Below are 27,791 nucleotides of genomic sequence, written 5' to 3'. Positions count from 1 at the left end.
GAATACATTTGGAGGGTAAAAAAAACCACATATTTCCAAAAATATGCCTTTTGCTTCTTTCATAGCCATAAACTCAATAAAAATGGAAAGTGACGTAATCAAACACACACAAGGATTGAAGCCAGAGAAGGCTTCTCTGTGATGGTCAGAAGAAAAGCACATTGGATTACATCACCTGCCTCCTATGAAGCCCATGTGGACTTCAGACACACTTCATCTTGCCTGGGAATTCTTCCTCCACTTACAACTGTGACACAAACAAGGCTCTGGAAAACCCACCTTATTATAGAGATCTGCATTGGTATGGATTTTGGTTTATTGATACTAGTTTTAGGTCAATTTTGTTATATGTATATTTCTGCTCTTGATTAAGGTATTGTGTTTGTGCAGCTCATTTAAAAATGCAACATATAATTAAGAAATACAGGTTAATAGATAGTCATCTATAATAGTCAAGTTTGTAGTCGTGTTACTTAGGTTTTCTAGATATATAGAAATATATTTTAGTTAGACAGATAAGCTTCAAACCTATCAAAGATCTAAGGAATGGGGCATTTAAAAAGCTTTAAGAACTTAAGACTTTTCATGACAATGAGTCACATCTGCTCCTGGCAGCACCAATCTACTTCAAGAGGATGATAGGCACCAAAGAGGCTCCTCATGACGTTTGTTAGCTATTTGGGTAAGAAACTGCTCTTACGTGAACTGCTTGACTGGACTTGCAGGACCCACAGAAAAATGATTGCTGACGCTGCCTAAAGAAGGTGAAACAGTCCTTTGGGGTTCCTGCTTCACAAAGGAGTCTGTCAGACATTCTGTAGGACACAGAAGAAAGTGAATGACAAACTGCCAATATAGGCAGAACTGTCTTTGAAATTCCTGCTTCATAGAAAAGTCTGCCATATACTATGGGTCTGTAGGTTAAAGATGGGTGCCCCAATATTGCAGAGGAACTTTGGGTGACTATCCAGGCAGTGAGATGTCTCTTGTCAATTCTAGAGTTTTGGAAGTTGCTTATAATGCACTTCCTGTTAACTTAGGTAATACTATATCCTTCTGGGGTCTTTGATGGAGTTAAAGAATAGATAGTTGTAACTATAGTTTTCCTTAGTTATGATAAAATATAAAGTAGATATAAATATTATAACTGTAATTCTTGCTTGATACCTGATTTATTATATGTAATTTTACTATGTTAAAGTCTTTCTTTTTATTTGGACAGAAAGGGGAGATAATGTGGGATTCCCCTCTGCATGCTGTGACTATGTTTTATTGCCATTGATTAATAAAGAAGCTCCTTTTGGCCAATGGCTTAACAGAGTAAAGCCAGGCAGAAAATCTGAACAGAGATGTAGAAAGAGAGTAGGCAGAGTCAACAAGATACCATAAAGCTGCTGAAGAAGACAAATGCTGGAATGCTAGAACCTTACCGGGTAGGCCACAGCCTCATGGCAACATACAGATGAGAAGATATGGGTTGATTTAAAATGTAAGAGTTAGTTAATAAGAAGCCTAAGCTATTTCCCAAGCAGTGTTGTAATTAATATAGTTTCTGTGTGATTATTCGGGTCTGAGTGGCTGGGAAATGAACAAGCGGTCTCCATCTACACCACTTGGCCAAGGAAAATAGCTCTTGTTTCACTGCAGATACATCCCCCTGGTGTTGAGAAAGTGACATGCTTATTGTTATGCAGTGGGTTATGAGGTTTGTAATCTGTCAGAGGTTTATAAAATATGTTACAAGCTCAGAGTAGAAGGGGAGACCCATAACAGCACTGAAGACAAGAGAGGAGAGCTAACACAGAAATACTGAAGTCAGGTGATAAAAACTGTATTAAGCTAGGAATAAAACCTTCTACAGAAAGGGGTGTCATCACTGTTTGGAAAAGCAATTATTGATATGATCCACTACATTATCAGAAGTTTAATGATGTAGCTGAAAGTAACTAGTATTTTTCAATGGGCTCTTAGACTTGGGTTTCACAGTCCAAATCCTCGAAGCCTTTGGAGGTGGAGTAGAAATTTGAGTCTCCATCAAGGAAGAGTTTCATAGGACAGAAAGTCTTCCGAGGGGCCTTGTCTCTTGAGGCTAATATTTATATACCAAAGGACTGACTAGGTGCAGGGGTTTCTAACTGGCCAATATATACAATACCCCTGGCTTCCTGCCAGTTCAAATTCTAAAATTTGTAGTTAACACTTTTACAATTCGTCTTCTACCTTCTCCCAAAATATGCTGTCCTGGTTTGGCTATGGTGCCATGTTTACATAAACAATGTAGGTCTTCAGTGCTACTTACTTTAATTACAGAGATTTTCAGAGTCCCTCCCCCACCCCACCGCAGTTCCAATTTCCAGGGCAGTATCAAACTGAGGGCACGTGCCTTTCTTGACAGTTCAAGTATTTCCCTCCAACTGACTGTAACCAGCATTCCCAAGCTTAAATAGGAATCCTGCTCACTCCTCAGTGTAGAAGAATCAAGACACTTCAATAAAGAAATGAGCAATAAATGTTATGCCCCAATCCAATAAGAACATGTTTTCAACCAGAAAACATAAAATTTGACTCCTACTAGTATATTTAGTTAATATTGATCAATCTAACATTTTTATGAGGTATAACACATTTGTATTCATTACAAAGCCACTCTCCAAGTCAGCCCAGCAATAACAGCATTTCATCACTATTATTAATCGGGTTATAGTTCTTTAAGGATAATGTTTATAATTATTAACCATTTTTTTAGCCAAGCACCTTAATTGCATCATCTTTTTCAGCCCCCATTTAATCCATGAGAGCCATTTCTAAGGCGGTCAGTGCTGCCCCACTTTATAGAGGCAGAAAATGTCACTGGGTGACATAATCAGTTCTCTACAGCCTCCCTGCTGGCAAAGACAAGCTGGAGGTGGGTCTGAGTCAGTTCAAGTAGTAATTGCTTTCAGAAAAAAAATGGCTTGTCAGAGCAATAGAAGAGTACAGTCAAAAATTATGCAGAGAGAGTCTAAATTGGAGATATCCACTGGGTTCCTCCCCTTGGAGACAGGGAAACCCAGCAGAAGATGGGGAGGAAAGACAGTAGGAGTCAGAGGGGATGGAGGACGCCAGGAGAACATGGCCCACTGATTCAACTAAGCAAGGTTTACATGGCTCACAGAGACAGAAACGGCAGTTAATGGGCCTGCATGTGTCTTCTCTAGACCCTCTGTGTATGTGTTATAGGTAACGCTTGGTGTTGGTGTGAGAGTCCTAAGGGTGGGTGTAGGGGTCTCTCTGACTCTTGTGTCTGCTCTTGGAACTCTTTTGGACCAGCCCTCGATATGAGGACTTTTGCTTTGTCTTATTGTATCTTATTTTGCCCTGTTTGGTTGTTATCTCTTGGGGCCTTGTTCTTTTCTACAAAGGAAATGGGGGGAAGAGGTGAGGTTGGGGGAGCTAGGAGGAATGGAAGGAGGGGAAACTGTAATTGGAATGCATTATATGACAGAAGACTCTCTTTTCAATTAAAAAACTGTAAAAAGCATCTTCAGTCTCAAAAGATCTATTTGTGGCTACTCATAAGCCTCGTGGTTATGCATATGTAAAACTGAACATTTCAGATCTTCCTCTCACGTACAGTCCAAAGCTAAATGCAAACAAATAGAAGAGATATAAACTAATGGAGCAGCTTCCTCTAATAACGCTTCCTGAATATTGAAGAGTAGCCAAGTGAGAAACAAACACAGGCACCACACCCAGAGCTTGCTGAGCGCTTCCGGAGGCCAGGCAAGGCTGACCACCTGCTCTAAACGAACTCTCTGCGAAATACCAGAGCAGCTCAGTGATGGAACTACTTTTCTCATCCCTATTTCACAAAGAAGGAAACTCCATCTTAGAAAAGCTGCATTATTTCACTAAATGGAAGCACTGACGCTTAAAATGATTTGCCTTATGCTAAAAGCAGAATATCGTAACAGTACTTAAACATGTTAACAGCTTGCGAGAGCAGCGCCTTCTGAGACCCTGCTGTCCAGTAATGGGCAAGCACCAGGCAGAGCAGTACATCAAAAGAAAGACAGTGGTAGCTGGAAAAGTGGGAAAGACTGAAACCTGTGAGGTTCGTGGACAGAGAAACACAAGGCAGCCCCTCAGGCTTCCCTTTGTAGCCTTTAAATCTGAATTTCAATTTCCCGTGTTCTGCCTTACTATCCGTGTATTTCATGTCTTGAAGGCGGCAGGTAAACCATAACTCTCCCCTCGAATTGAGACCATGAAGGGCTGAGACTCTGGGACCTACCTTGGTCTTCATAAACTTGGAGTGGCTTTTGTACACCTCGATTTGCTTGATCTCCTCCTCACGATCCTCCGTGTTAAGCACACCATTGGCTTTCAACATCTGGATCTCATCCTCCAGGTCCCGGATGTTTCGCTCCAGTGAAGCAATTTTTGTGTCCTGTTGATAAAAGGGGGAAAAAAAAGTTGGAGAGTTTTGCTTTGATTTATTTTTTTTTTATTTCATCATTGCCAAAATGGAATTTTTCAAGCTAAGAAGGCAACTCTGGTAGTGTGGCATTAGCCATGCTGCAGAACTAGCCTGGGGTTCACCAGAGTTCGCGCTTTCACGTGTGAGAGTCACTTGTCAGGTGACTGCCTGAATGGTCAATGAGCATCATACATCTATGATACAGGAGCAAGCTAGACTTGTTTCAATACCGTCCAGGAACCAGATTACTAAGCAACAAAGGCAAAAATCATTTAAAGTATAAAATAACCAAAAAACCTATTTCAGTGGGAAAAATGTATGATTTTGGAGATAGTTAACCAGAGAACATGTGTTAGTTCATCTGTAAACACAGAAGCAGTTTGTTCCTGTTTGTCTCTGTAGATTCTGTGGCTGCTTGTATAGACACGCTTGGAATTTAACTCAAAGAGAGTAGGAAACCCAAATTCAAAATTGAGAGAGGGATTTTCATCTCAAATACAGACATAAGTGAAATTAAATAACTGAATCCTGACTTTGTATGACTGATACAATAAATATTGAAAACTTATAACAACTGGAAATAATATATCACAACGTCATGATTTATTTGGCAAGCAGTCAGGTCCCTACGTGACAAAAAACATGACTACCTTGCAAGCCATTTCTAATCTATTGATTTACAGACCCGAAAAACTAGAAATATTACATTCAGATGTGGGATTAATTGAGAAAAAACATCCACTGACAGACTCTTTACACAAGAGAATGCATAATAGGAAACGATGCTCGAGGAAGCACAGGATAGAGGGTTCTTACAGGGCAATCCACCAAGCAAAACAAAAACCATCGCCTCAAGCTTCCAGAATGAGAGACTTGATGTCTAGAGATGCCCCAAGCATTCCCGCTGTCTCCATTTGCCTGCATTACATTACAAAGACACAATTAATCAGTGGTAAATTTGTCATGAAACATTCATGAAAATAAGCCAATAGTTCTTTAATAACTTAAATTTTCGAACCTAAAACGATTAATTAAATAGTAAATACAATACATGGTTCCTGTGTTTATTAACTCAGTTTTAAAACATTGGAATTAAATGTGCCTGCCTTTTTCTGTGGCTACTGTAGATTTCCGTTTTCTTTGTTGCATGACCAGTATAACTTAAATGTCAGTACCATGGCAATTCTTATTGCTATCTACCGGAAATAGAGAAAGGACAACAGAAACTACTTCCTAGATTCCCTAATGGGTCCAGAACCAAATCCTTCAAGCAGGATTAATGGTAGTCCCATTAATCCTCGGGAAAATCCCATCAAAATAAAATTAAAATCTGAAAATTTCAAAACTATTATGAAATCCTGATCCAGTTTCATCTTCCTTTGAAAATAACACTATTGTATTTTTCCAATTATAAAAGCAGCATTCTTTCAATTAATTAAAAATGAAGAGAACCTCCTTTCTTTGAATGGTAAGAGAATCTCCTACCATTCAAAGAAAACCACTATTTGTGCTTCATACAAATCCTGTCAGTATTTCTCAATTTCTGGTGTAAGTTCTAGCTTGGGTAAAAGGATCATTATTTGTTGAAGTTATATGAACCCCTACTCTCTAAAGTGATAAAATTTGAATGTGGGATATAGAGGTAGGTCAGATGAGGTCATGACAGGGCCCTTAGGATCATAGCAGTATTCTCATCAGCAAAGACACTAGAATTTTCCATTTCTTTCTTGCTCTCTCCCATATACAACCACTGAACAAAGGTGGCCATCTGTAAGTCAGGAAGAAGGTCTTCACCAGAGTCTACAAGGCAGGTGTCCTGATCTCACCCTGCCAGCCTCCAAAGGCTTCTTGGTGACTCCTCCCAAGCCAGCTGGTTAAGGAAGCTCTGGGAGGCAGACCCTGGGAACCTCACTAACTGACTTGCTTCAGATTTGAGCTATGAAAAATATTAGGAGGAAGAAAAGCAGCAGCAGCAATAACCAAAAGGCTATAAAAATTTCTAAACATTCATAATAATCTTCGAAGTGAGTCACATTAAAATAACAAGTTTCCTAACTATAAAAATGAGACAGGCTCAGGGCTATTAAAAACTTGAGAAGTTACATAAAGGATTGTGATGGATGCAGTTACTGATTGTCACAACAACAGTCTTAAGATTCTATTTACACTCAAAACATAGGGAAGGGTATTGGTTAAGACAGTAATCACAATGGGCTGGGAAGAAAATTCATTAGTAAAGTGGTTGCCTTGCAAGCATAAGGACCTGAGTGTGACTGCCACAATCTACATTTAAAAAAAAAGAGTGGGACATGAGGGTGGGCAGAATGGATCCCTGTGGTTTACTGGCTGGTTAGCCTAACCTTTGTGGTGAGCTCAGGTCATTGAGAGATCCTGACTCAAAATGTACGCTCAATGCAGCCAAAGAGCAACACCTGAGCCTCTCCTCTCATCCCTATGTGCAAGCATGCACATGTGTTTGCCCACTGCACATGCACTTGTGTGGTAGAATATTATTTTAAGATGTGTTACATTTTTTTATGCTGTGAATCATTTTTTTCATTCTTTTATGTTGCATTTGTTTAAATGTGTTTCTATGCCTGTCTAAAACACCCAATTGTTGAATTAATTCAGTTTGGGAAATAAGCAGGCTAACTAAAAGATAAAACAATTCTATTTTTATTTAGTGTAAGAGGAAAACTCATGAAACAGGAACAAGAAAGTCCAAGCTCAGCTGTGCTGCGAGGGACCCACACAGAGTGTGCACCATTTTTCTCTGAGTCCCAGAAAGCTACACCCTAACTTGGTCCCACCTCTTAAAGATAATTGGTTGACAAAGCTTCCCCATCACCTGATTAATCTAATAAAGAGCTGAATGACCAATAGCAAGGCTGGAAAAGGGATAGGTGGGGTTGGAAGGCAGAAAGAATGAATAGGAAGAAAAATCTGGGAAAGGAAGACAGAGGAGCAAGTAAAGGAGGACATCAGGGACCAGCCACCCAGGGATACAACAACCCCCAGAATAAGAAGTAAAGAAAGGCATATAGGAATAAAGAAAGGTAAAGGTCCAGAGGTAAAGATAGATGGGGTAATTTAAGAAAAGCTGGCTAGAAACAAGCCAAGCTAAGGTCGGACATTCATACAAAAGAATAAGCCTCTGTGTGTGTATTTAATTGGGAGCTGGGTGGTAGGTCCCCCAAAGAGTAGAAAGCCCAAAGAGTAAAGAGTAAGAAAAAACAAAAACAAGCAAAAAAACTACACCCTTGTATCACACATATATACACAAAAAATACTGATGAATATTATACATATATGTATGTATGCATATGTGTGTATTTTTCTTTCTCTCTGTTGAAATACAAATGACACCGTTGAGATTTACAAGTGTCCAAATGCAAACAGTGAACGCTTAACAAGTGAAATTCAATCTTTATAAGAATGTAGCTGTGTTAAAGGTAAAGAGATGATTCAGTTTCCTTCTCCTCCTATAAAAAAAAATCTACTGATTCTGAATGATCACAGTTATGTGACTAAGCACATGTGTATACTACAGTCGTAGAATCTGCAGTTCTCATATCTTTGATACAATTTTCTAATACCTTCTGGTAATATTTCAGGTCTCAACCGTGTGGGCAAAAAGAGAAGACCCTGCCTCCAATGAGCCTTCATTGTTGATCCTAGTTAACTCCTAAGGCTCCAGTTAGCAACAGGTACAGCTATGAACACCTGCACAGGTTAGAAGGCACCTCTCTACCTGACGCTGAAGACTTACATTCTACTGAAGAAAACCAGAAGAGTCCAGGCGGGAACTTTATTCCCAAAGCAAGGTTATATGCACCTGGGTTTAAAGTTAAGTAAACAGTGGAAGGGAATATTTTTCACTTCAATAATTTCCTTAAATTAACAATATTTTTCTCTTTTCTTCATAAATTTGTTTTTTCTTTAGCCACCATCATCCCAAAATGCAAAAGGGAAAAGAAGAATGAGAACGAAAATGGGTGCCCTGGAAGGATCTATTTATTCTGTCCATATTTATAATCTTGTTCCTATAGGAGAAATCTACTTCGAGGGCAACAAATTGCATTCCTAAGACCCAGAAGCACAGAAAAATCCAGGGCAAACTTGAAGAGGGGACTACATTACGATCTACAGCAAAGAACAGCTACAAAGCACAGATGCAGAATTGGGTTTGGCTGAGTACATGAGGTTCAGAATCAAGCCAGAGAGAGTGAGGAAAGTGAACTTGAAGATCAGACAGTGCTGCCATGTTCCTTGCCTCTTGCATGCCTCTGCTATGACACGTGACAGCATACACCAGAGGACTGTGGAAGTACACGGGACTCCGGGTGGCTGCAAGCAGCATGCTAACATTCTCTTTAGAAAACATGGGCAGTAGCTATAGCCTGCAATGAAGATTGAAAGAACTTCAATGACAGCAAGCTGTAACAGCCCCGGGGTTCTGGATGCATGCAGTCTCGAGAAATCTGAACACTGTAATGTTTGCCAGTGACTCACATTTGAAACCATCTGTTAGAGTTTTCAAACACACGTAGGTTTTTTTCACAAGTAAACATCCTCCAGAAACACAAAATTTAGGGACTGCCTTTGAGTCAGAGATAAATAAAATGCAGTATAGAACAAGTTATAATACCTAAAAGCTCTGTGCCAAGGCCGAGTGAGTCTGAGAAATACCTGTTAGAGACTGTCAGTGTTTATCAAATGTTCGCAATGCTAAGAAGTCCTAAGGCAAGGTATTTTGCTCGGGTTCATCCAGGTTTGTCACCTTTGGCCTTCAATTCTCTTTATAGACAGAGCAGGGCTAGAGAGGATGGTTCAGTTGGTGATACACATTCCACACAGGCATGAGGACCTGAGTTTGGGTCCCTAGCACCAGCATTAAGAGACAGGCATAGTGGCTCACACCTGAAACCCCAGTGCTGTGGAGGCAGTGACAGGAAGCTCTTTGGAACATCCTAGCTAGCAAGCCCACCCTTGTTGGTGAGATCCAGTGCTGTGGGATCTTGTACACTGAGAATATGTGTTGTTCTTAGTGGTTGATAAATAAAGCTACTTTGGCCTATGCCAAGACAGGACAGAGCCAAGCAGGATATCCAAGCAGAGATATAGGAGAAGGGCGGAATCTAGGAGACATGCCAGTAGCTGCCCAAGGAGCCACATGCCAGAGCACCACTGGTAAATCACGGGCCACATGGCAATACACAGATGAATAGAAATGAGTTAATTTAAAAGTAAGAGCTGGCTAGTAACAAGCTTGAGCCATTGACTAATCATTTATAATTAATATTAAGCCTCTGGATGGTTATTTAGAAACTGCTGTGGGACCAGGCAGGACAGAAATGCCTCTGTTTACACTCCAGGTTCACAAAGAGACCATGACTCAAAAACTAGGTTTTTTTTTCAAGGAAAGCACCAGATGACCTCAATATGTGCACACAGGAGCACAAACACACATGCATTCCACATACACACACAACTATATGACTCCATAAAACACACACCAATGGTTTGGATTTGTCAAGGGAAAATATTCTTCAATGATTCAGATGTAAAACTGGTAGGACTTAAATATTCAGATTACCATATCAGCTTCTGTCACTCAAGCGGTCACTAAGCTTGGTGGCACATACCTATAACTCCCTATAACCACAAATAGCTCTTGGGCGGTTGAGGCAGGGAGACTACAGATTCAAGGCTGGTTTAGACTATATATACAGATATAGGAGACAAGACTGGGTAATAAGGAAAGAGAAGAGAGAGAGAAGGGAAAAGGGGATGTGTAAAGGGAGAGAGGGAGGGAGGGAAGGAGGGAGGGAGGGAAGGAGGGAGGGAGGAAGGGAGAGAGGGAGGGAGGGAGGGAGGGAGGGAGGGAGGGAGGGATTAGTACCAGCAATGACTAGGGCAATACAATAACACAGAATCTCCTCATCCTGAATGCACCCTTCATGTCTTAGTTGATAGCTTCTCCACAGCCATGAGCTATGACATCCATAAAATTGTCTGTTTTAATGCTATATTGCGGTTATAGACTGTAATAATATTTAAAGATGCAAAGGGGGAAAAGCCCAAAATATGTTTGTTTCTGCTACCTATGAGGGGAAAAGCCTGACCTCTTACAACCTATTTTTTCTCATGCGTGCATAAAATAATGCTTGTAAAATTTTCAAGTATAGGTCATAGTTTCCCTTTAACGATTTGCACTAAAGACCATTTTTACATCCATGAGCCAAAATAAGTATCTGATACACAAATGAAAATTAAGCCTCAAGAGTGTACTCCTAGCAGACATGTCCCCCATAGGATTGCCATGCTAATTCTTAACCCAGCCATCAATGCTAGTAACAGCTGCCAAGTATCACTAAAGCAATGCAGATGCAAGCTGAGCAGGGAGATTCAGTAAGTTTCTTTTCTTTTGAAGAATTTAGGATTTTCTAACATAGATATGCTTCAGATTGAAATTAAACATAGGCACAGGGAGTTCTCTCACACGTCCATGCGTTCATTCCAAAAAGTTACACTGGACATCTACTTAGTACCAATCGCTTTGCTAAGTATGGGAGATACCAGGTAAGTCTAAACGAGATTCTTGGGCATCCTCTCTCAGACAAGGGATCTAGATCCTTGTCATTCACAACCAGCAGCGTGGCAGTTGTCTGGGGTCTTTTCAGACACACAAAAATCTAAGAAATCTAACCCCGCCTCTTCCCAGGTCCCAAGGAGAATCCAGTGCCCTGAATGCCTGACTTCAGGGGTCCACTGTGGTGAGATTTTGTATGTGCTGTAACGAATAAAGCTTGCCTGAAGATCAGAGTGTGGAGCTAGCCACTAGTTAGCCATACAGGCCAGGCAGTGGTGGCACACACCTTTAAACCCAGCACTCAAGAGGCAGAGTTAGAGGGATCTCTGTGAGTTCAAGGCCACCCTGGGCTATATAAGACACAATCAGTCTAAAAGAGAAATAGACTCAGATCTTTGATCCCAGGACTTGGGATCACATACCTTTAATCCTAGCCCTAGGGAGATGGAGACAGGAATGATGTGGCTGGGCAGGGAGGGGATATAAGGCAGAAGGAGACAGCTCGGAGCATTCAGTCTGAGGATTCTGTCTAAGAATTCCTAGAGACAGGGTCGCCCATTCAGTCTGAGGAGTAGGAGGATGGAGGAACTAATGACCCTCTGCTCTGCTTCTCTGATCTTTCAACATTTACCTCTATGTCTGACTCGGCGTTTGTATTATTAAAACCAATTAGAATTCGTTCTGCAGGCCATCAGCTCTAACAAACAAGATTTTGCAAAGAGGCCAGAACAACTTACTGGATGAGTACATGTAGATAAATATAAACCTACTTTCAAAGGCTGTTCAGCTTGGCACATGGGCCCAGAAATCCTGTGAGAAAGCTGCCTGGGGCAGCTACGCCAGTCAGAACGCTACTGTAGCTCTTTCTGTGTTTGTCAAACATCGCATTCCCTTTAAGCAGCAAGAAACAGATTTCAACTCCTCTCTAGGAACCGAAGGCTGAAATGGCGAGTGGGTGGAACATTTGAAAGAAAGAAATATCAGTTCATGACAAAAAAAAATGATTATGTGAATTCTGAGCACCACAATGTACTTAGTTCTGAAGACGGCAGGAGTTAGGGGTTTCATTTTAATATCAGGACAAGAGAGAATATATAAACAGTTTTCAGAGCGCATGCAGCTCACCATGGCCACATATCGGGCCGCAGGCACCGATCACCATGGGGCCAAACTGGCTTAAAGAAGATATGATGCAATGCTCAGGAAACAGGCCTACATAATTATATTACATTTTATTTAGAAAAGAATTCCAAACTTTTATTACTGGATACCATGGAGGCTTAAGAAAGCTCAGTCTTTAAAAGCCATCCACTTGCAGATGCAAGCGCAATGGTGTAGCAAAAGCTAGCTGAGTCACACTGTAGCTCTGGAAGGATCAGCACTGTGCCGTAACCATGGTTGCACAAGCCCCAGCCAAGCACTGCAGAGAAAACTTGACTCAGGCCCACAACATATTTGAAGGAAAAGAAATACGTACCAAGAAACCAAAACCTCATTGTCTTGGTTGGTCCTTATCAAACTATGGATAGATAGTAACCTAGATTAGAAGACAATAAAGAGCATGCCAGGTTTCAGATGACATATTGTGTGTTTATCTGTTTGTAAAATATCTATTTCTTCGTGGGAAAATGTACAGACACAGAATCAGGTTAGATTAGAACCAATTAAAGGCAAGTTGGCCACTTATCATAGTCTCATGTGTCTACACTGATTCATTCCTAGGAAGCCCTGCCCTGGATCATGTCCTTCCTGCCACTCTGACTCTGATATACATGGTACTGATACGAGACCACGAGAAAAGTGCATACCTCTTATGGTACTAACTGTACTGTATGGCTTTGGAAAAGATAGCCTCTGTATATGAATTGGTTGTAATCCTTAACAGACGTAAGTCTAACAAAAGAAGCTAAAGGGATGTGGAGAAGGGGCTCATCTATTAAGAATGCCCAGGAGGCCGGCTCCCTTCTGAAAGGAAATAGAGAAGCAGTGGATCTGCGGGAAAGAAGAGGTGGTGGGGGAACTGGGAGGAGTGGAAGGTAGGGAGGCTGCAGCTGGCGTGTATTGTATGAGACAAGAACAAACAAAAAGAAAAAAAAAACAAAAAATGTCTTGTTCTTGCAAAGGAGCTGGGTTTGATTCCCAGCACCTACACAAAGGCTCATGACCATATATAATTTCCACAAGCATGCACATGGTTTTGCCCATACATACATGCAGGCTAAATACACATGATCATGAAATAAATCTTTAAAGAAGAGGGAGAGAGGAAGAGAGAATGATAAAACCCAGACAGGCTACATAGAAAGTGACAACAGCCTTTAGAAGCTGTACAGCTAGGTGCTGATCTCAATGCAGACTTTTACATTTTGAGATACTCAGCCTCTCCCAAATTAGAACATGCTTATGAATGTGCTAAGAAAATTACAACTGTTTATAATGCTTGGGAAATATTATCATGCATTACTACCCCACCAGGAGTAAAGAGGAACCACCAGCATCATTCCACACCAGTGCCCCCGCTGATTCTCCAGGGGCACAGGTCAAGAAGGCAACTTCTATGTGTACTCCACCTGGTCAAGCCTGGTGAACATGTTCCTAGCATTGCTATGGGAAGACAACAAGGGAAGCTTCCAGAATAGCAATCCCAGTGGAAACATTGTCTGTATAGCAACTGCTCAGGGGTTTTGTTTGTCTTGTTGTGGGGGCTGGCTCCTGTTGTTCCGTTTTGTCTTTATTTTTTCTGATCCACTTCTTTCCCTTTTGGGAACTGTATTTGCTCAACTCGCTGTGGCTAACGTGGATCTTCAACTGTTTAGCCATGCCCAGAGACAAGAACCGTGTGTCTCAAGACCCAGTGGCCGGCCCAGGGTGAACTTAGAACTCTGACAAGGTCAGTCAGGATCTTTAAGAAAATGACATGAATGTAGTTGAGATGGAGTCATTCTCTCCTTTTCTGAGAATAATGAAAATGTGGGTTACGATACTGAAAACAGTCAATAAGAACTTGCCAATGACAGGTCTTAGCACAAACTGAACAACTAGACAGCCCTGCATCTGAGCCATCCACTGGCTAGACTGCCAAAATGCATAAATACGGATGGGTTCTGTCACCTGCTGTAGAAGAGGTAGGCATGAAAAAGTGTTCCCAGGTATAGTTAAGTGTAAGATTATCTAAGGCTATACAGAAGTTTTTTTTTTTTAAGTGTGTGGGGGGGAGAGTAAGATACCATTCCATAGTCCAAAAATCTTCACACAGCACAAGAACCGAATAAGGGCTTCAGGTCTGAATAAGTTTAACTTGGGAAGGATAAAATTTCTGCCAGCCAGAAGTTACAAACTCAGAAGCAGTTACTATGACGTTCAGGATATGTTTGAAATAATTAGAAAACAATTAAGGAGTATTATAGCAAAGAGGAGTAAAGAAACAAACTAAAAAAGTACAGACCACAAGCCAGCTGGGGTAGCACAAGCCTCCACCAGCAGGACTTAAGAGGCAAAGGCAAGTAGATCTCTATGCATTTGCACCAGCCTGGTCTACATAGCAACACAGTAAGACCTGCCTAAAAACAAAAGGAAAATAAAAGGGTGTCACATTTCACCACAGGGGAAGGAAAACAAAGGGAAGATGAAAAGCCAGGTGGTGGTGGTACACTCCTTTAATCCCAGCACTTGGGAAGCAGAAGTAGGTGGATCTCTGTGAGTTCGAGGCCAGCCTGGTCTACAAGAATAACTTCCAGGACAGGCTTCAAAACTACAGAAAAACCCTGTCTTGAAAAGAAAACAAAAAACAAGCAAACAAACAAAAAAGGAGGATGAGGTGGAGTGACAGCCATCCTTAGAACTCAGTCAGGACGGTGCTCCCGGGTATGCAGGCATCAACTGTAAACTGGCAGACAAGGTGACAAGAAGATGTTGTGGGGGGGGGGGGTTAATGGTCCAAACAGAAGCTGGAGAAGAAGACTATGGAGATGATGGAATCACCAAACTGGTGGTGAAATATTCTTCAGCTATGTCTGAAAATCCAGACTAGGAAAAAAACAGAATTATCAAACACATGGGGGATAAAAACTAATGGAAATCATTGAAAGACCCAGAAAATTAGATAGTGAATAGAACTGAGAAAGATGGGCATCAAAGTGAAGTTCAAGATACCAGTGGTAATGGAGGCAGTTTCATTGAAGCTGTGATAACAGAACTAGAACTTGAGTGAGGTATAACGGCACACACCTGGGATCTCAGCCTTTCAGAGACCACAGAAAAAAGAACAAGTTCAACGACCAACCTAGGACACTCAGAGAGGCCCTCTGTCAAGAATAAACAAGCTAAATCATCATTTAGACAAGTACACTGGGCTACCACTGGGCTCCCTGGATTTCCAAATTACATAAACGAGGAAGGGGATGCTGGCTAAGGATAAAATCATTTCAATGCGCTGGAGACAAAGTGAAACGGACCCTGTAGCGCCATTTGGAGACATGTTGCTTCAGCACCAACAAGGAAGTAAACAAAAATTATGAACTATTTCTAAGAAAAGCATGTCCCTTTCAGAGAAAAAAAAAACACAAGAATACACATTGATTTCTAAAGTTCTCAGTTTGGAAAATACATCAAAAGTTTTATTTTCATAACTGTACCATTTGTGTTTCATTTAGATAAAAATAGAAATAGTTGTGTTGCCTGAATATACAGAAAGAAATAATATGGACAAAATAAAAAATTATTTATTTTGGTATTAAAAACGTAATTTAGGATCCCCACCCACTAGAGCCCAGGAGAGCTAGGAGCAACCTCCCTACAACCCAACCACCTCCCCCACAGCAATTGTAACTACCAGAGCCTTGGACCCACCCCAACATGAAGATGTGAGTACCAGATGCCCAAGGCACATCCCATGCCTAGTCCCCACCCACTGAAGCCAAGGAGACCTGGGAGAAGTCTTTCCACAACCCCAACCAGCACCCAAGGCATCTGCGACCACCGACCGTGGGAGCCTTGGCCCTGCCTACACCCAGAGGAGCTTCTGAGTCATAGCAGCACCCACCAGAGGCACAGAGCTGCCTACACCTGGAGGAAGAGTGACCACCTAAGCCACAGGCCCCACCTGTACCAATTAGAGATAGAGGGAGCCCTTGAAGCACAGACTCCACCTTCTAGAAAGAAATGGGCAGGTGGTAGTGCAAGAACACATTCAACAACATAAAGAACAATATGGAACCACCAGAAACTAGTGGTTCTACAACAGCAAGATCTGAACATCCTAACACAGGCAAAGCAGAAGAAAACTACCTTAAATATATAACTTTATGAAGATGATAGAGACTCTTAAAGAGGAAATGAAAAAATCACTTAAAGAAATGGAGGAAAAGACAAACAAAAAAATGGAAGAAATCAATAAATCTCTTAAAGAAAACTAAGAAAAAAACCAATCAAACAAGTGAAGCAAACAGCTCAAGAAATCAAGACTTGAAAACTGAAATAGAGTAAATAAAGAAAACACAAACTGACAGAATGCTGGAAATGGAAAATCTAGGTAATGATCTGAAACTACAGATGCAAGCAAACAACAGAATACAAGAGACAGAAGAGAGAATCTCGGTTGTTGAAGACAAGACAGAGGAAATAAATTCACTAGTCAAAGAAAAGCTTAAATCTAACAAACTCTTAACATAAAATATCTAGGAAAAATGGGACATCGTGAAAGGACCGAATGTAAAAATAATAGAGATAGAAGAAGAATAGTCTAAAGGCACAGAAAATGTATTCATCAAAATCATAGAAGAAAACTTTCCCAACCTAAAGAAGGACATGCCTATGAAGATACAAGATGCTTACAGAACACCAAATAGACTGGACCCCTCATCACATAATAATCAAAACATTAAACATACAGAATAAAGAAAGAATACTAAGAGCTGCAAAGAAAAAGGCCAAGTACCATATAAAGGTAGACCTATCAGAATTACAACAGACTTCTTAATGGAAACTATGAAAGCCAGAATGTCCTGGAGAGACGTTCTGCAGACACTAAGAGACCATGGATGCCAGCCCAGACTGCTATACCCAGAAAGCTTTCGATCATCAGATGAAGAAAACAAGATATTCTATGACCCAAAATCAGATTTAAACAACACCTATCCACAAATTCAGCCCTATAGAAAGTTCTAGAAGGAAAACTCCAACCCTAGGAAACTAGCTACACCCAGAAAAACATAGGCAACAGATAACCCCACAACAGCAAAATCCAAAGAAGGAAAATGCACAAACACTACCAACAACAACCTCAAAACCAAAATAATAGAAACTAACGATCACTGGTTATTAATTCCTCTTAATATCAACAATCTCATTTACCTATAAAAAGACACAGGGTAACAGAATGGAAAGGGAGACAGGATTCATCCTTCTACTGCAAACTTCAAAGACAGACATTATCTCAGAGTAAAGGCTTAGGAAAGGATTTTCCAATCAAATGCACCTAAAAAGCAAGCGGGTGTAGCTGTTCTAATATCTAACAAAATAGACTTCAAACTAAATTAATCAAAAGAGATGAAGAAGGACATTTCATATTTATCACAGGAAAAATCCATCAAGATGAAGTCTTAATTCTGAACATCTATGCACGAAAATACAAGGGCACCCACATTTGTAAAAGAAACACTACAGAAGCTCAAATCACAGATCAAATCCTACACACTAATAGTGGAGACTTCAACAGCCCACTCTCACCACTGGATAGTGAAGGCGTAAGTCACAAACAATGCCACACCAATTTGGGTGATATTTATTTAAAGGGGAAAAACTTACAGATCACTGTCCTAGGCAACAGCCCTCTACGCGACCAGGAGTCTAGTCGCCGGCGGAGCAGGAAGTGAAGAGAGAGAGGAGAGGGAAGTGGCCGCTTTTTTAAAGGGAGAGAGACCACGCCCCAAGGGGCTGGTATCTCAGCGGCGATAGGTTGGAGGAGTGGGAGATCCTCCCGCAACACCTCCCCCTTCTGTTTAAATAAGAGAGTTCTAAACCTACTATGAAATTATATACAATAAGTACAAATATCCTATTCTAACTAGCTTAGGTCTTGTATAATAAATAACTTGGCCAAGTCATGAGAGAAAGTAACTACATTTATATAGTCTTCAACCCCATCAAAGATCTGAGAAGGGAAATAATGTTACCTGGGTAATTAGGAAGTTCAGTAAAACAACTTCCAAAACATGCATCAAATCACAGAGACAACTAGCTACCTAGGCAATCACCCAAAGTCACATTAGCAGCGTTGAAGCAACCAACTTTGGCTAAGGCCTAACATAACTGACACACCATTTTCAAAGGCAAGCAACTTTCAAAACTATCTTACCCTGTCTTGGCAGGATAAGACAGCCCTGTTTTATCCATTGATGCATGCTCTGTATCTTTGTCAGTGGTTGAGGTATGGGCATTTCTTTGCCCCAAGGCCAGTTCTGCCAAAAAGAAATGCTCCAGGTGGAGTGTCTTTGGTGCTCAACATTCTCTCGGGAATAGAGTGGTGTTGCCAGGAGCAATTGTGTCTCACTACCACAAAACTCTGAGTTAGATTAAAGGCCATTTTCTACAGCTCTTTGAAGAAGTTGAAGATTATCTATCTATACTGAGTATAATCTCTATATATCTAAAGAACCCGATTAGTCTAATTATAAATGACAAACTTAGATGACTATTAGTCTATATAATTCTCAATATCTATCTAACTTAAAGACTAAGACAATAAACGACTGTGAAACAAATGAGGACAATGACCTCCAAATATAAACAATGTACAAATATACATTGCAGTAGGTAAATATATATCAATACACAAACATTATATAAGTATCTTAATCAGAGGTAGAAATGTACACAGCAATATGGTAAATATATACAATACAATATATGTCAATACATAAAAATGTTTTAAACAAGGTAGAAACATGCATGCATACAATAGTCAATATAATTTAACTTTGTATCAATATACAAGAATCTATACCAATATATTTGTCTAAAAACAGTAACTCACAATTACAAATCTATTATCCCATCATCCCTCTTTTTTTTTTTTTTTCAAAATGATCCCTGAGCTTATAAAATTCCTCCCCCAACCCTCAATCGTATACTAATTATAATCAACCCCTAAATGATGTCCCTAAACCCAAGGGCAAACTTTACTGGGAGAGGGGACGTCGTCCTCTAAAATTACTTCCAGCTGTCATAGGGGCGACGTTCTTTCTGGGGGATCCTGTGAAAGTAAAATGATGGTTAAATTTCAAGATCAATGTCTTTTAAAATTGCCAATAGTCTCTGAGTATTTTGTGCAGGTCTGGCCAAAATGTTGTATAAGATGTGCACCATTTCAGCTAACCAAGTTGGAACTGTCTTGTGCAGCTGGTACCCAAAGCAGGTCTTGTTGTAGCGCTATCAGTATCATGACGTCATATCAACCAGGTGGAGTTGTTGTTATGGGGCCCCATCTTCTTCCTGGAAACTTCAAATGTCACTTCAGGAAAAACTCATTGTTCATTATGAAAAACTTAAGCATTAATCATATAGACATATATATATATTCAATGAAAGACATGATAGATATATTCAATGAAAAGTATGATAGATATGAAGAAAAGCAAAGATGTTTTCTAAACTCATATTTCTTTCTGTCCCACATCATGGCTCTTGACATGAGACAGAAACTCCAGAAACTCTGGGTTTTTCTCTTACTAACAGGCTTGGAATTGGAGAGGGACTGAGCCAGAGTCCAACTTCAAAACCAGCTTTATAAATTTAGAAATATGGTTTAATATTACTTACACAACCCATTCAGTTTTCTTGATATTTCCTATCGGGCAGGTATTTTTCCATCTGTCAGTATCCAAACATCCAGGGTCCCTTGAATTTCTCAAAGATGAGTGTTTTCCTGTGGAGATAAGAACAGAACCCTGCCCCCATTCTATATGTTTTTCTTACCACCTGTATGAATATCATCATTGTGGATGAGTTGTCATTTCTCCTTTCCAAGAGGTTTCTCCTCTTCAAATCGAAACTTTATTAATTTTGATGGTATCCACAATTTTTCTTCTCCTGTGGAAACAAGAGCAAAACCCCTTCCCCAACGTAGCACATCTCCTGGCTTCCATTGAGAGGTCAGCACATCTTTGAAATAAATCGGTTGATTTAGTTCAGCAGACTTTTCCATTATCCAATGTCTCTCTGCTGCTGTCGTTCCTTTCTCATTAGCGTTAAGAAAATTCAAGGTTAATAAAGCATTATGTAATCTATTTCTGGGGGTATTTTCGGTCCCTTTCTGTTTGTTCAGCATATCCTTTATAGTACGATTTGATCTTTCTATAACTGCCTGACCTGTGGGATTATTTGGTATACCTGTAATGTGTTTTATATTATAATAATCAAAAAAGCATTTCATTTTCTTAGATACATATGCTGGACCATTATCTGTCTTTATTTGTGCAGGTATACCCATGATGGCCATAACTTCCAATAAATGTGTGATTACTGAATCAGCCTTTTCTGAGCTCAGGGCAGTAGCCCATTGAAAACCTGAATACGTGTCTATGGTATGGTGTACATATTTTAATTTACCAAATTCCATAAAGTGGAACACATCCATCTGCCAGATTTCATTTCTCTTAGTACCCTTTGGGTTACTCCCTGCAGGCAACGGTGTTTGATTATAGAAAGAACAAGTAGGACATCTCTTTATAATGTCCTTAGCTTGTTGCCAAGTAATGGAAAATTCTTTCTTTAGGCCTTTACTATTGACATGATGCTTCTTATGAAATTCTGAGGCCTGCAACACACTTCCAATCAATAATTGATCAATCTCAGCATTGCCTTGGGCTAGAGGACCAGGCAGACCTGTATGGGACCGGATGTGTGTTATGTACATCGGACAAAGCCTGTTCCTGATTATGTCTTGTACCTGGATAAACAATGAAGTCAACTCTGTGTCATCTGGTATAAATTCAGCTGTCTCAATATGCAAGATAACTCTTTCTGCATATTGTGAATCTGTAACTATATTAAGAGGTTCTTTAAAATCCCTTAGCACCATAAGAATGGCATATAATTCTGCCTTCTGGACAGAATTATAAGGGCTTTGTTCCACCTTACTCAATTCATCTGACTTGTAACCTGCTTTCCCTGATTTATTTGCATCAGTATAGAAAGTACGGGCTCCAGTTATTGGAGCATCACGTACAATTCTAGGAAGAATCCAAGAAGTTCTTTTTATGAGGTTAAGTCTACCACTTTTGGGATAGTTGCTATTAATTTCTCCCAAAAAATTAGCACAAGCTCTTTGCCATGGTTCATTGTCTTCCCATAACTTTTTTATTTCTTCTGTAGTAAAAGGCACTATAATTTCTGCTGGGTCTATACCTGCTAGTTGACGAAGTCTCAGCTTACCTTTTATAATTAATTCAGAGACTTTTTCCACATAAGTTTTTAATTTTTTACTTGGTTTATTAGGTATAAATATCCACTCTAAAATAATATCTTCCCTCTGCATTAGAATCCCTGTAGGAGAAATTCTGGAAGGCAATATGACTAGGATGCAGCTAAGATTTGGGTTCACCCTATCCACATGTGCCTCCTGTAATTTTTCCTCAATCATTGTCAGTTCCTTTTCTGCTTCAGCTGTCAGTTCTCTTGGACTATTCAAATCTTTATCACCATCTAAGGTTTTGTTTAAATGAACTACTAGATCAGGTGTTATCCCAACAGCTGGTCGTAGACTGGAAATGTCTCCTAACAATCTTTGGAAGTCATTAAGAGTCTTTAAGCGGTCTCTCCTAATTTGTGCCTTTTGCGTTTTAATTTTCTCTAACCCTATTCTGTAACCTAGGTAATTAATAGAGTTTCCTCTTTGAATCTTTTCAGGGGCAATTTGTAATCCCCACCTAGGCAAGACTTTCTTTACTTCTTCAAACATCCTTTCTAAAGTATCTTTATTTGAATCAGATAACAAGATGTCATCCATGTAATGATAAATGATGGACTTGGGGAATTGTTTACGAATTATTTCCAATGGCTTACTTACAAAATATTGGCACAGTGTAGGACTATTGAGCATACCCTGTGGGAGGACAGTCCACTGATATCTCTTATTAGGCTGAGAATTATTATAAGTAGGCACTGTGAAGGCAAATTTTTCTCTATCCTTTTCTTGTAACGGTATAGTGAAAAAACAATCTTTCAAATCAATAACTATAAGAGGCCATCCTTTTGGTAACAGAGAAGGCAAAGGAATTCCAGACTGTAGTGGGCCCATAGGTTGAATTACTTTGTTAACAGCTCTTAGATCTGTCACCATTCTCCATTTACCAGATTTCTTTTTTACAACAAACACAGGAGAATTCCAAGGGCTGGTTGATTCTTCAATATGGTGAGCATCTAGTTGCTCTTGCACCAGCTGTTCCAATGCCTGTAGTTTATCTTCAGCTAGAGGCCACTGTTTGATCCATATTGGCTTTTCAGTTAGCCATTTTAAAGGTAGGGCTGTTGGTACCTCTAAAGGTTTGGTATTTGCTGTATGTTCTTGTACAGCCTGAATGACTGGTGACCTTTTTCCATAATACCTCATCATATCCTTCCCCGAATTATGAATTCCTGGAAATACAGGAATGTTAATCTGGGTATTCCATTGCTGTAGCAGGTCACGGCCCCATAAATTTATGGCAATATTGGCTATATATGGCCTTAGTCTTCCTATTTGCCCTTCGGGCCCTATGCATTCAACCCATCTTGTGCTTTGTTTTACACGAGATAGGGTTCCAATTCCTAGGAACTGAACATCTACCTCTTGAAGAGGCCAATTCGGATGCCAAGATTCTGGGGTAATGATACTTACATCCGCACCTGTGTCTAATAAGCCTTCAATAAAAGTGCCATTTATACAGACTCTTAGCTTTGGTCTTTGATCATTAATAGAAGTCTGCCAAAATATACGTTTACTCTGTCCTACTGGGTTTTTTGACTCATCCTCCACACGTAATTCATCATTTAGACCAGTATTACTTTTTACAGCAGAAATTGGAGCTTTTAATTTTCTTGGTGAGGCACGTTCTCCACTGTGACTGGGAATGACTGGGCCACTGTTGGCTTGGGGGCCTGCGAGAGGCCCCCCATGGAGTTTCCCGATGATATCGGATTGCCCCGTCTATCTGTTGTTGACCTACATTCGTTGGACCAATGCCTGCCTTTACCACATCTCCTACATATACCTGAAGGCCGAGGTCTCCTATTTTTGTCATTCCCAGAAGAGATATTATTCCTAGAAATTCTTTGCCTGCAATCCCTTTGTAAATGTCCTAATTTACCACAATTAAAACACCTGGCAGTTTGATGTCTCCTCATTGCTTTGGAAATCACTTCTCCTACCCAAGATTCATCATTATAGCTAAACGTCTCAACATTCATCGTATGCTGAATCCATTCATCCATAGGTGCTGATCTAGACTTTAAAGGCCCAATTATCTTTTTGCATTCTATGTTTGCATTCTCAAAAGCTAGAGATTCAAGAAGTATTCGTCTAGATTCTGGGTCTGTTACCCCTATGTCCAGAGCCTTAATCAATCTTTGCAAAAAGTCAATAAAGGGTTCTCTCTGTCCCTGCCTAATTCTGGTATATGATTCAACCCTTTTTGCTGGATCTTGTATCCTATTCAAAGCATTTAAAGCTGCTTGGTGACATAGACACAGTACTTCATCGTCATAAAGAGCTTGGACCTGTGGATCAGCATATTCTCCTGCACCAAGAATTTGATCTTGGGAAACCTCAATACCTTTTGCTCTTCCTTGCTGTTCCATATGTTTGGATTCTTCTCTGAAATAAATTCCAAACATCAAGGAAGGTCCCTTATCTAAAACTGCAGACACTAACTGATGGAAATCATGGGGGATAGCTCTAGCATTAGAAGCCCAAGTCTTTATCATTTCCTTTACATATGCATTGTGCAAGCCAAAATTAACAACAGCTTGCTTAATTTCTTTCAGATCATTCATTGCTATTGGTGTCCATCTAGCTTCTCTGACTCCCTTTGAGCCTTTAGAAGTTGACGCTTTGTCAGAATTAAGTACAGGGTATGTCGCTAGAACCCTGGGTAAGCCAGTTCTAATAGCTGGTGGAGGCATTGTATCCTGTCCTTGTGCCTCCTTACTCTGTTCACCAGCTGCAATAATTTCTCCAATCTTTTCAAACCTTTTTATCATTGTCTCTCTTAAATCCTGAATCTCCTGACCTGTATATATTTCCAGTGATTTCACTGAGGTATCAATTTTTTGGTCCCCATTCTGCACCTGTGATTCCAAAGCTTTCATTTTTTCCTTCAAAGATAACATGTCCTCCTTAAACTTTTCTTGTATATCATGTAGATTCCCATCTTGGAGGTACATTCTGTCTGTTACCTTATCAAAACTTTGTGATAAACTCTGAAGGTCAAATTCAACAGCCTGAACCCTTTCAGGTAACTTTCTAATACCCTTGGATATGGAATCAATTTTGTCTGTCATAGTATCCACTTGTTCAGATAACTTCTGATTTTCAATAATTTTAATCCTGTCAATTAGTTGTTCATTATTAGTTCGTAAAGATTCTATCATTCTTAGGAGTGCCATATTCTTCTGTTCATTATTAGTATGTAAAGATTCAATCATTCTTAGGAGTGCCATATTCTTCCTTAATGATAGAATATGGAAAAGAAAACTGAAGCCTAGTAACAAGCAAATTAAGGTATTCCCATACTCATATAAACCTTGTATGATGTAATTCATTGTATTAGTAAATATAAAATTACTAATCCATTGTATTAGTGAAAACAAAGCAGTAAAATTTGCGTTAGAAACGAAAATTGCCATATTACCTATTGTCCAGCAGGTGGCGCTGTTGCAGAATCGCGATGAAAACATGGTCCTGTTTCAGTGCCTTAGTAGATGTTAAAAACTGGAAAACGCAAGTTTCTCAACAAAGTAAATGTAATTAAATCAATTCCAGAGACGGAACCAGAAACCCAGAATCCAGGGGTAGAGAAGAGCAATCTGGAAGCTGCTTATGCCTCCACGTGACAGAGTCACCCTGAGGGGTTGCAGCTTTCAGCAACCGCGTGCTCTGGTTCGCGCCACTTTAAGAGCTGTGCTTGCAAGAGAGATTTAAAAACAATTCAGAAAAGAGCAAACCACGGGAGGCCAAGGCCGCCGCCTGTGCCTGGCAGCGGCTGAGGAAGCAAGGGCTCCCGCCAAGCCGAACTTGCGGCCGCCAAGCCAAACTTGCTGCCGCCAAGCCGAACTTGCGGCCGCCAAGCCGAACTTCCGGCCGCCAAGCCGAACTCGCGGCTGCGAGCCGGGAGAGGTTCTAAAACCAAACGTTGGGTGCCAAATGAAGGCGTAAGTCACAAACAATGCCACACCAATTTGGGTGATATTTATTTAAAGGGGAAAAACTTACAGATCACTGTCCTAGGCAACAGCCCTCTACGCGACCAGGAGTCTAGTCGCCGGCGGAGCAGGAAGTGAAGAGAGAGAGGAGAGGGAAGTGGCCGCTTTTTTAAAGGGAGAGAGACCACGCCCCAAGGGGCTGGTATCTCAGCGGCGATAGGTTGGAGGAGTGGGAGATCCTCCCGCAACAGGATAGGTCTGCCAGACAGAAACTTAACAGAGAAATAAAGAAACTAACAGAAGTTATGACTCAAATTAATTTAACAAACATCTATAGAACATTTGACCCCAACACAAAAGAATATACCATCTTCTCAGTACCTCATGGAACCTTCTCAAAAATTGACCACATACTTGGTAACAAAGCAAACCTCAAAAGATAGAAAAAAAACATAAGAGTAACCACCTTTATCTCATTGGATCACCATGGCTTAAAGTTAGAATTCAACAACAACAAGAATGGCCACAAGCCCAAAAATTTATAGAAATTGAACAATTCAACTGAATCGCCCCTGCATCAAGGAAGAAATACAGAAAGAAATTAAAGACTTCCTTGAAATTAATGAAAATGAAGGTACAACATACGCAAGCCTGTGGGACACTTTGAAAGCCGTGCTAAGAGGAAAGTTCACAGCACTAAGTGAATACATGAAGAACTTGGAGAAATCTTACACTAGCAACTTAACAGCATACCTGAAAGCTCTAGAACTAAGAGAAGCAAACTTGTGCAGGAGGAGCAGACACCAAAGAAATAATAAAAATGGGGGCTGAAAAATCAATAGAAACAAAGAAATTGATACAAAGAATCTATGAGCCAATTAGAGTTGGTTCTTTGAGAAATCAGAAAGACAGACAAACCCTTATCCAAACTAACCAAAAGTCAGAGAAAATATGCAAAGGAAAAAAAGAAGGGGGATATAACAGACACTATGGAAATTCAGAGAATCATCAGGTCATACTTCAAAAACCCATACTCCACAAAATTGGAAAATTTAAAGGATAAGTATCACATATCAAAACTAAATCAAGAATAGATAAATGATTTAAATAGACATATAACCCCTAAGGAAATAGCAGCAGTCATCAAAAGTCTCCCAACCCCAAAAACTCAGGCCCCAATGGTTTCAGTGCAGAATTCTACCAGAATGTCAAAGAACAGCTATACTCCTCAAATTGTTCCACACAACAGAAACAGAAGGGACATTGCCAAACTCTTTTAAGAGATGACAGTTACCCTGTTACCCAAACCACACAAAGACGCAACCAAGAAAGAGAATTAGACCAATCTCCCTCATGAACATCAATGCAAAAGTTCTCAATACAATACTGGTAAACCAAATCCTAGAACACATAAAAAAAGATCATCCACCATGATAAAGTAACGTCATCCCAGAGATGTTGGGAGGGTCAACATACGAACCATCAATGTAATCTACCATATAAACAAACTGAAAGAAAAACACACATGATCTCATTAGATGCTGAAAAAGCCTTTGACAAAATCCAACACCCCTTTATGATAAATGACTTGGAAAGATTTGGGATACAAGGAACATACCTAAACACAATAAGGGCAATATACAGCAATCCAACTGCCAACATCAAACTAAATGGAGAGAAACTCAAAGCAATTCCACTAAAATCAGGAAAAAGACAAGGCTGCTCACTCTCTCCATATCTATTTAATATAGTACTCGAAGTTCTAACTAGAGCAATAAGACAACAAAAAGAGATCAAGGGGGTACAGGAAAATAATCAAACTCTCACTATTTGCTGATGATATGATAGTTTACATAAGTGACCCTCAAAATTCTACCAGGGAGCACCTACAGCTGATTGCCTTCAGTAATGTGGCAGAATACAAGAAGAACTCAAAAGAATCAGTAGTCCTCCTATATACAGATGATAAATGGGTTGAGAAAGAAAGCAGAGAATCATCACCCTTCATAATAGCCACAAACAACATAATCTTGGGGTAAATCTAACCAAAAAAGTGAAAGACCTGTTCAAAAAGGACTTTAACTCTTTGAAGAAAGAAACTGAAGAAGATACCAGAAAATGGAAAGATCTCCCATACTCTTGGATAGGTTCTATAAGAGTAGTAATACATCTCTACTCCTAACATTATACAGTTATGTTACCTAAAGTAAGCATTTACAATCATCATACTGATCATCTCCTTTACTATTCTTCTTTAAAGTTAGTAGTAACTGGTATATGAGATCTAATACATAGAACATAACATTTGTCTGTTTATTTCAGTGGTTTGTGTAATCATCACAG

The 27,791-nt window shown here is 40.0% G+C and overlaps 1 protein-coding gene across 19 annotated transcripts in view; it reads right to left on the bottom strand.

Moving 5' to 3' along the window:
• Erc2 (ELKS/RAB6-interacting/CAST family member 2) overlaps positions 1 to 27,791 on the bottom strand; it is an 885,961-nt gene that overhangs the window by 584,025 nt on the left and 274,145 nt on the right. For all 19 annotated transcript variants that reach the window (XR_012912096.1, XR_012912099.1, XR_012912100.1 and 16 more), the window contains one exon: positions 4,274 to 4,429. Coding sequence is in view for 13 of the 19 variants with exons in the window: in XM_075988882.1 (XP_075844997.1) it covers positions 4,274 to 4,429 (156 nt within the window). In the remaining 6 variants the exon portion in view is untranslated. The remainder of the gene's footprint in view (positions 1 to 4,273; positions 4,430 to 27,791) is intronic.

The sequence above is a fragment of the Microtus pennsylvanicus genome, chromosome 10 (genome assembly GCF_037038515.1).
Source record: "Microtus pennsylvanicus isolate mMicPen1 chromosome 10, mMicPen1.hap1, whole genome shotgun sequence".
Classification (NCBI taxonomy): Eukaryota; Metazoa; Chordata; class Mammalia; order Rodentia; family Cricetidae; genus Microtus; species Microtus pennsylvanicus.
Note: the sequence above shows the minus strand (reverse complement) of the source record. Positions and strands in the feature narration are given on the sequence as shown.